This window comes from Medicago sativa, chromosome 3 (assembly GCF_051527215.1).
Source record: "Medicago sativa cultivar Bolivia chromosome 3, Bolivia_mono, whole genome shotgun sequence".
In the NCBI taxonomy this organism is placed as follows: domain Eukaryota; kingdom Viridiplantae; phylum Streptophyta; class Magnoliopsida; order Fabales; family Fabaceae; genus Medicago; species Medicago sativa.
The window spans coordinates 29,754,099-29,763,603 of record NC_140751.1 but is presented as its reverse complement, the minus strand read 5'-3'; the positions used below and the strand labels follow the sequence as shown (position 1 = coordinate 29,763,603).

Genomic DNA, 9,505 nt, shown 5'->3' with positions numbered 1-9,505 from the left:
ACGTGGTGACCGTAGGTTTTCCCTTGAGGTTGCCTATAGCCTAGGATTTAGGGGAACTCACTGAGACATTATGTCTCATCCCAATCCTTATTTGTTTCAGATAAGCAGGATGTTATGCATGTTCGGAGCCGGATGGATATTACGTCAAGGGTTCGTTCGTAAAGCTGCGGGACAATATGGACATCAAGGATGTATTTTTATGTATGGATGAGTTGTATTGTATTATGATTTATACGAACGTGACTTGATGTAATTATTATTCATTCTTAAAATTTTATGTTGTATATTTTAATGTATCCAGTACTAATATTAACGCACATGCCAGACTTTCTAGATGCGTCTGGTATGGGTGTTACAAGACCTCTCCCAGTACGGTGTGGTTCGGGGACGAACCAGGCGGAAGCTGGTGGGCATGTAACACCCACGTCGTGGCTTTCGATATCCCGCTAGGTGGATACGAAAGGTTCCCGACCTAAGGGGAACGGTTTAAGCCGCAAGGGACCCCCACGACAATAGTAGGAACCGAAACACATCGGAATGAGAGGGATCCGGAGGCCGTGTAGGTATGGGACTACATGGTTGAAGGAAGGCTTATAAGAATTGTTAGGTACTACCCATATCAACAAGATGCATCTTCTTTTCGGGAGCTCAATCCATAGGAACTCCACAGTTAAGCGTGCTTGGCTTGGAGTAGTACTAGGATGGGTGACCTACCGGGAAGTTTCCTGGTAAGCATGTGAGTGAGGACAAAGCATGCTGAAAAGACTCGTGTTGGTTTGTGGGGTTAGTCGGCAATCCTGTAAGCAGTCTGGGATGTTACATTTTGGGATAAAGAAAATGAGTTTTTTGCTTATATTATACTCCCTCCGGTCTCAAATATAAGAAAATATTCCTTTTTTAGGTTCATTGAGTAGTTAATGTATCTAGTCTACATTGTAAAGCAGATACATTAATTATTCAATGAATCTAAAAAAAGAATTTTTTCTTATATTTGAGACCAGATGGAGTAGGACGGAGTATAATATTAGGTGTTCAGATCCCGGCCTCTCCACTGGTATATAGTATATAATATTACGTGTCCATATCCCAAATCTTCACGCACCCTCCAAATCTTCACACACTTTCCGAAATTGGATCAAATATATATAAATTTACGTATCATCCAATGCACTACTTTTAAAGTTTTTATTTTATTTTTAATATTTACTCACTAATCCTCAAAGCATGAGAGATGCTCTATATAAGTAGGTGAAGGAGCTGATTACAAGATATTGAGAAGAGGAGTTTGACTATGAGCACTCCCATTGAGAGAATGGATTTGATTGAGTTGAGCAAAGCAGTGGAGGAGGTTGAACTGGTGGATGACTTAGAGAGTGATGTTTCATTTGTTCGAATATTATGGGTTAATATTTCAGGACAACACAGATGTCGTGTGAGTTTCCTTTACTGTTTCTTTCACTTAATTATTCTTTTATTTTTTGACTTAATACATCATTTGATCCCTTAACTTATTTTTGGTTTACATTTTTAGTCCCGCAACTATAAAGTGTCTCAATTTAGTTCCATAAATCTTCTGCAGTTTACTATTTTGGTCATCTTCGTTAGTTTTTAACCTTAAATGTCTAAGGTAAACCAACTCTATAGGTGATCCACCATATACCTTATTAAATTTTTTAATTTAAACATTTTAATCTTTTATTTAAAAAGAAGGCCGTTGGATCATGCTTGTCTATTGCATCTTACCGTAAACCGACCTACAACTAATTTTTCCTTTTTTCCTTCATCTTCTTCCTCCCACTTTTCATCATCTTCAAACTAACATTCATAAAATAAAAAAAAAACCAGAAAAACAAAACACACATGAATTCAACATCAAAACTCATCATCATCATCATATTCTTCTTCTTCTCATCACTAAACCACTACCATCAACAACACTAATAAATTGAGGTTTTTATCTTCCATAACACTTGCACAGCAACCCATTTCACAAAACCACTACCCAAATTTGGATTCTTCTCCTTCTCTTAAAAACTGAAACCATTCACCACAATAAATTCATGTTTTATCTTCCATAGCACTTGCACATCAATGAATTGATTTGATCAAAATATTGGAGGGATGAATTCATCATATTGGAGGAATGAATGGATTTGAATCTGAGATATTGATTATTTTATGGATTTTTTTTCTAGTTATTGTATGAATGTTGATGAATTTGGTATGAATATGAAGAAGTGGTGGAAGGAAGAAGATGAAGGAAGGAAGAAAAAATATAGGTGTTGGTGGTACACTGTTAAATATAATGGACCTGCAGTTGAATGGTTGAAATCATATCAAAAATATTAAACATTAAAAAACTAATGGAGATGACCAAAATAGTAAACATCAAAAGATACCAAAATAAAAACCAAAAATAAGTTAAGGGACCAAATGATGTATTAAGCCTTATTTTTTCTATTGGCCTATAGGTTAACCTGTACTTAAATAAACACACATGGATCAAGAAGAACAGTAGTGCTTAAAACACTCTATTTTGAATGCTCTTTCTAATAGTTACTTTTTTATTAGTTTAAATCATCGTGGATCTACACTTTGGAAATAGTTACCACACAAAATAGTGGGACATTCATTGATTCCATCTGATGAAAGAGTAAATGTTAAAGAGAGTGTTCAAAAGTGCAGTTAAAATCCTCTCCATTTGTGATCATCTCATTTATTCCATTTGAAGAGATAAAAATACAAAAATTGAAAAAGTAAAAAATAATTAATGATAACGAGACCCACTATTTATTTTATGTTTTCATCTCTCTCTAAATTGCATACTCCATTTATTTTGCCAAAAATGAGTGTTGTTAGCATTCCTTTAAAAAGGATATATTGTGAGGGTTTAAACATGAATTCTACGTAAAATATCAACACAGCCAAATAACCAGTAGATTGTAACATTGCAGTTTACAAATTTCTTATAATGTTAAATATATATATAGTTCTTATAAATGTTTCAAATTTATTTTTCGTCACTATAAAAAAATTTGAAAATTTTTTGTACTATTTTTAAAAAAAATTTGAAAAAATTTTGTACTATTTTTAATGATGTTTTGGAGACCCATTTTTTTTTGGGTGGCCGGGGTTTGAACCCCATTTTTTTTTGGGTGGCCGCGGTTTGAACCCCAGATCGTGCATATATTTATACATTGTTCCTACCAGCTGAGCTAACCTCACGGGGACAATTTTGGAGACACATTTAAAACATTGAAAAAGTTCTTCCTTAAAAATTTAAACTTTTTTATCAAGCGGTATATTATATATAAATTTTCTAAACGTCAAAAAGATAAAAGTAACCAAAATTTAGAAATAGAAATCAAATTAAAATTTTTTTTTTAGGGAAACTTTTTATAAAGTTTTAAACATATCATCAAAATATTCTTTTCAAAATATATATCGATTTAGCAGCCTGGACAAAAATTACTTACACAATAATTTTGAAAGGATTAAAAGGTGAAATTTTTCTATTGAGATGAAATTATTTTTTTTTGAAATGAGATGAAAAATAAAATTTTGTAGGAATTAGGAAAAAAAACACATTAAATCTTTTTATATATTTTTTTTGAAGAATAATCTTTTAATATTTATATTAATATGTTCTGAGGTTTTGTCATATTTTGTTTCAGGCTATTCCTAGAAAACATTTCTATGATATTGTTAAGAAGAATGGGGTTGGTTTAGCATTTGTAAGTATTGTAATGACTTCCATTTTGGATAGACCTGCACCTGGCTCTGGTCTAGGGTTAGTCGGTGATGCAAGAGTAACACCAGATTTGTCTACTATAAGGACAATTCCTTGGTACACAGTTTTCTATTGAAATAATTATATTTATGTTTTTTACTCCTCCATTACATAAAATGTGTCATATGTATAAAAAATAATTTGTGATCGTACCTGATCAGAAGGTGGTTGTCGGTGCTTGGTTCATTGAAGTGGTTCACGGTGGTGAAAGTGTTCCTGTGAGCGTTGAACCGAATAGGGGTGTGTACTTGCGGACAATCCGACGCTCGAGTCAGTAGTGGTTCAGAATGAGGGGGTTGAGACTGAAAGTGATTCTACCTTAGAGGCTGCGAGGAGCCTCCTATTTATAGAGGTGGGTGAATGCAGAGCCGTTGTAATGGCACACGTGTATCCGGCGGTTACGAAATCAGCAGAAGTGTAACCGCCGGTGAGATATTCGCGGGAACGTGGGAAAACAGACGTTACTGTTTGTTTGAACAGGTCTCAGTTAATCCGAGCACCCCCCCCCCCCCCCCCCCCCCCCCCCCCTCGCGGAGATGGGGTGTGTTGCGAGTAAATTGCCAAATGCAGCATTTGGGTTTGGTTTGTAATTGGGCCTAAGCAATTAATCCCAGATCTTTGATCGGTCCAGAACAAATTGCTTTTAAATAAATCTCAATTTCAATTTTAATATGTATAAAATTAATCCCTAAAAAAAATATGTATGAAATTAAGAAATGTTATAATTTTTAATTATCGTACTAATTTTGAGTTTGACTATATTTATAGTCTTTCTGGTTTCTTTCTTAATGATATCATCTTTAAAGTAGACTTTCTTAGAAAAGACAGACTGAATTATATAATCTAATCCACTGTAGGTACAAACAAGATGAAATGGTTTTAGGTGATTTGAATGTTAAACCTGGTCAAGCTTGGGAATATTGCCCAAGAGAAGCCTTTAGAAGAGTTACCAAAATTCTCAAAGATGAATTTGACTTGGTATGCTGCATAGTTTTTTTCTTATCAAGGATGTTGTACTATGGTGTTTTATTTATTAAAGATGTTTGAACGATGAAATTAAGAGAACTATTGAAGTGGTTAATGCACTTCAGTTATATGGTTTATCACATTTAGTAGATTGTTAATAGTAATACTTATGTGGAAACTCATTACCCTGCGTAACTTCATTAACCACGAATTTGGACGTCACTACCCAATATTTTTCAGTGTTCATCTAAATATATACTTTAAGACCTGAAAATTGTGGTTAATGAAGTAAAATTGATGTTCTTGGTTTCAAATATATGACTGTGATAGTGTCTGGTGCCGCATCAAGTTGCAATTGCAATGTGATTGTAAACCATAGTAAAACACACATAATAACGCTTCGACAAATGCGATGTAGTGTGTGCACGTTGTAGAGCTTGTCTTATTAAGGATGGACTATGTTGTTTAACTTATCAAAAATAATTTTGGTATTTTAGAAAACTTTCACGTCAAAATTTTAATTGGTTAACGCAGTTCAAACAAGTTAACAATTAAATTTGATTGTTGAGCAACGTTGTTAACATAGATTGTTAGTATATAGGTTGTCCAATTTTTGTTATTCAAATAGTACAATTGTTAATTTACATTCCCTTTAGGTGGTGAATGCAGGATTTGAGATTGAGTTTTTTCTCTTGAAAAGCACAATGAGGTATGTCATACAATATTATATTGTCAATCGATTTGTGAAATTTATTATGTCATTTCTAATATCACATCCATTAACATACTCTTTTAACACATGTCAATTATAATTATTGATGTCATCCACTTTCTTAATTCACTTTAGTTGATAACCGGTTCCATCTTTTTTGTTTTACCATTTATTTTATTTTTTATTATTATTTTTACTTTTAATCTTCTCTTGTCAACCTCCCACAAACACACAATCTCTCTCTCTCTCTCTCTCTCTCTCTCTCTCTCTTGTAAAAGGCATTGGTTACTTCCACCCAACCCAATTGACTAAAACTATTTTCTCCTATGTTGAATTTGCTATATTGAATTCAATTGCTTCCATCATCTTCTTTGAAATCTGATTTACCAATGCTATATAACAACATAACTACACAAATTGTTTAGCAACTTATTTTTTTGAAAGAGAATTGTTTAGCAACTTGTAGTGCCGATTTCCAGTAAAACAAGTCAAATAAGTTTATAATGTGTGTTAAAATGTGCGACCCTAGTATTTCTCTTTACAAACATGAAAAAAATAATTCAGGGAAGGAAAAGAAGGATGGATACAATTTGACTCGAGTCCTTACGGCTGCTCGTCAGCATTTGATGTTGCTTCCCCAATACTTCGTGAAGTTACTTCTGCTTTGCATTCTATGGGCATTCCAGTAGAACAGGTAAGAAAACTATGGATGTTTCAAGTTGATTCATTGTTTTGAATAAATTTAACTATATTACTTGTAAATAAGTCTGATTCTGTTTGATTTTTGTTGGATTTATGATGGTAATTTAATAACCGAACTAAATCGCATAAGTAATAAAGTAAATGGGGGAGGGGCTAAGATTTGTATCAAACCTTAATCAATGCCTTGAAAAGGACCACCATAGGATTGTTGGATCGCATTCTGAAATCCTTTAAAAACGTAGAACAAAGTTACTAAACAACTAGATAAAATGCCTAAATACATGATATGATGAGGAGTCGTTAATATACTTTTATTATAAAAATTCTTTTACATTTTTAGGAGTGTATGAGATTCAATACTTTCTATCTCTTTGGTGAATATGATTTGGAGCCTTATTTCTAACACATGTGGCCTATTCTCGGAATTATTTTAATTGCAGTTGCATGTCGAAACCGGAAAAGGTCAATTTGAGCTGGTTTTGGGTCATACAATTTGTAATAAAGCTGTAGACAACTTAGTATACACACGTGAAGCTGTTAGGGCAATTGCTAGAAAACATGGTTTGCTTGCAACTTTTATTCCAAAGTAAGTGCCATGTTCAATTATTTTTCAATCTGTTATTATATCATCAATCGAAACAATAAATTCTTCTAAATCTCACCCACACAAAAATTGATCTATGAAAAAAAAAATTGATCCATGGAAAAAAAATCAAAATATATAGTAAAATATAGACTTAGCCAGTGAAAGTATTTCCCTGCATAACCCTTCAAAAACCGAGTCGCAAACACATTGTCGGAGTTGATAAACTCTTATTTTATCGTTTATATAGAACATAAGTAAACAATTTGAAGTGCATATTGCATAATAATAGTGTTTTGTTGTAATATTGAAGGTACACATTAGATGATGTGGGTTCTGGATGCCATGTGCATCTAAGCTTGTGGCAGAATGGCCAAAATGTATTTATGGCATCTGATGAATCATCAAAGTATGGAATATCAACTTTGGGGAAAGAATTCATGGCTGGAATTCTACATCATCTTCCTTCTATTTTGCCATTTGTAGCACCACTTCCTATCAGGTTTATGTTCTCTATGACCACTCATTCTTCTAAATATTACTGTTGTCTTGATACACCAAAAAGTTCGACATTTTTTGAGAGTCGAGGTTACGGATAATTTATAAACACTAACTCTTTCAATCCATGCCTCGAGGTCGGATAACAAATTATGCTTCTATGTCTTCTTACGTGACTACTCAATTTGATTGCAGTTATGATAGGTTGCAGCCGACAACATGGGGTTCATACTTATTGTGGGGAAAGGAAAATAGGAATGCTCCATTGCGATCTTGTTCACCTGGAACTCCCGACGGTTCAGTGAGTAATTTTGAGTTTAAACCATTTGATGGTACTGCAAACCCATACTTGGGCTTAGCTGCTACAATTGCTGCTGGCATTGATGGCCTTCGTCGACATCTTTCTCTTCCTGAACCTATTGGTAAGATAATATAAACTATAAGTCTTTTTCCCTTTCTAATCTGCTACCATTTTTTTTTTCCGCACTGCTCTTTTATGATTCTTTTGCTGATTTGTATTATGATTGCATAATATTTATTTTGTTCTTACAATTTCAGCATTTGTATAAAATATTTAATTGAATAATGAACTTCTTATTTTATGTATTAAACAGACACATATCCGAATCTAGAAAACCTTCAGAGATTGCCAAAATCACTTTCGGAATCTTTAGAAGCTCTCGAAAAGACTGATTTATTTGACGAATTTATTGATCAGAAGTTGCTAACTGCCATAAAAGCAATTGGAAAGGTAAATATTTTGACTAAAAAAGCTTTTAACACTTGGGTAGATTTCTGGGCACTATCACATAATTGCACTTCTTGATCGTAATGAAAATCGGACTACTCATATTTTAAGTTGTATGTTTAAGTCTATTTAGCGAAGGTTGATTATGAGTCGTCTAATTCTCATCCATTGAATAAAAAAAACTAGAGTTTGTCTCTAAAGTATTTCTTTTTTTACTAAATCAATTTTCTCTAAAGTAGTTGAGTTCCAGAAAAATCAAACTAATAATTCTGATGCATAATTAATATGTTACTTGTGATGCCAGGCTGAAATTGATCAATACTCGAAGAACAAGGACGCATACAAGCAACTCATCCACCGCTATTGATTTCGAAGAATTAATGTGACTTGTGATGTCAAACTACTGGTTTTCTTTTTCTCCTGGGCAAGATTGTTTTGATGAATTTTTCAAATAGAAATGTATGGTTATTTGTTTTTAAAATTTCCCTTTTCACTATAATATCTCTATTTATTTTGTAATTTGGAAAGTAAACTATCGTTGTGTGTAATTTCCGAGGCAATACTGTTTTGATGTCAAACTACTCTGTTTATTGTGAGGCTAGGCTGAAATTGATCAATACTCGAAGAACAAGGACACATAAAATTTTCTTTTGTTTATATTTTTTAGAAGTTTATTTTTTCTTCAGTTTATATTTTTTAGAAGTTTATTTTTTCTTCAACAATGCATAACAATCAATAATTATTAAGACAAATAAATCATGGAAGCTAATTCCTTCTCCCTTGTTCCTACTTACTCCATAAATCATGGAAGCTAATTTGCTTCTGTCAATGCCACCAATGATAAAATCTTCAAGAGCATTATCATGGGTGTTAACTTTCTTGACGTTTGAAAATTGACTTTCTTCCAAAAATTTATTTCTGTACTTTGAGATCTTCATTTTGGATTAACAGACTTTTGGCTTGATGTTCCATGAGCTTGGATTCTTCTGTCAACAAATCAAATTTTTCTGTAAATTTTTAAAGCTTTTGATTTGTCTAGACAACGTTCTACAATTTCTTTGACAGTGTCAACAAATTGTTCATGAGTTAGTTTAGAAAATAGCTCATCATCATCATCAGAGTTTGAACCAGATTCTGCATCAGAAGCTGTAGTGGCCATCAGGGCCAGATTAGCTTCTTCATCTTCTTTCTTTTCACGTTTTAATTCTTCATCAAATTTGTCCCATATTGCCATAAGACTCTTCTTAAGTTTTTTCCTGTAAATTTCTTTCCTGGAGCTCTCCTTCTTTGACTTGTCTTTCTGTAACTCTAGACAGTCAGCAATGAAATGACCAAGTTTCTTGCAGTGGAAGCAACCCTTATGTTCTTCCTTCCTATTCTTGTAACTTGACCCTTTTGACCCACTTCTTTTACCTTGAAACCTTATCTTCTTGGTCAAGTAATACAATATTTTGGTTAAATCAGCCATCTTTTCAAGACTTGAATCATCTTCAGAATATCCATCAA

The 9,505-nt window shown here is 33.2% G+C and overlaps 1 protein-coding gene across 1 annotated transcript; it reads left to right on the top strand.

Moving 5' to 3' along the window:
* Positions 1 to 1,287: 1,287 nt before the first annotated feature.
* On the top strand, positions 1,288 to 8,642 carry LOC146937007 (uncharacterized). Its single transcript, XM_085751523.1, has 10 exons — positions 1,288 to 1,432; positions 3,675 to 3,847; positions 4,648 to 4,768; positions 5,413 to 5,465; positions 6,033 to 6,162; positions 6,611 to 6,756; positions 7,067 to 7,255; positions 7,447 to 7,673; positions 7,866 to 8,002; positions 8,304 to 8,642. Exons 1-10 carry the CDS (start codon positions 1,292 to 1,294, stop codon positions 8,364 to 8,366), a joined length of 1,380 nt encoding a protein of 459 aa, XP_085607649.1. The 5' UTR covers positions 1,288 to 1,291; the 3' UTR covers positions 8,367 to 8,642.
* The last annotated feature ends 863 nt before the right edge of the window (positions 8,643 to 9,505 follow it).

What these genes read in the sequence shown, in the direction of transcription:
- LOC146937007 (XM_085751523.1), top strand. Translation starts at nt 1,292, where the DNA reads ATGAGCACTCCCATTGAGAGAATGGATTTGATTGAGTTGAGCAAAGCA. An exon ending in TCAAAGATGAATTTGACTTG is followed by an intron (nt 4,769 to 5,412) that starts GTATGCTGCATA and finishes CATTCCCTTTAG; the next exon opens with GTGGTGAATGCAGGATTTGA. An exon ending in TTCTCTTCCTGAACCTATTG is followed by an intron (nt 7,674 to 7,865) that starts GTAAGATAATAT and finishes TGTATTAAACAG; the next exon opens with ACACATATCCGAATCTAGAA.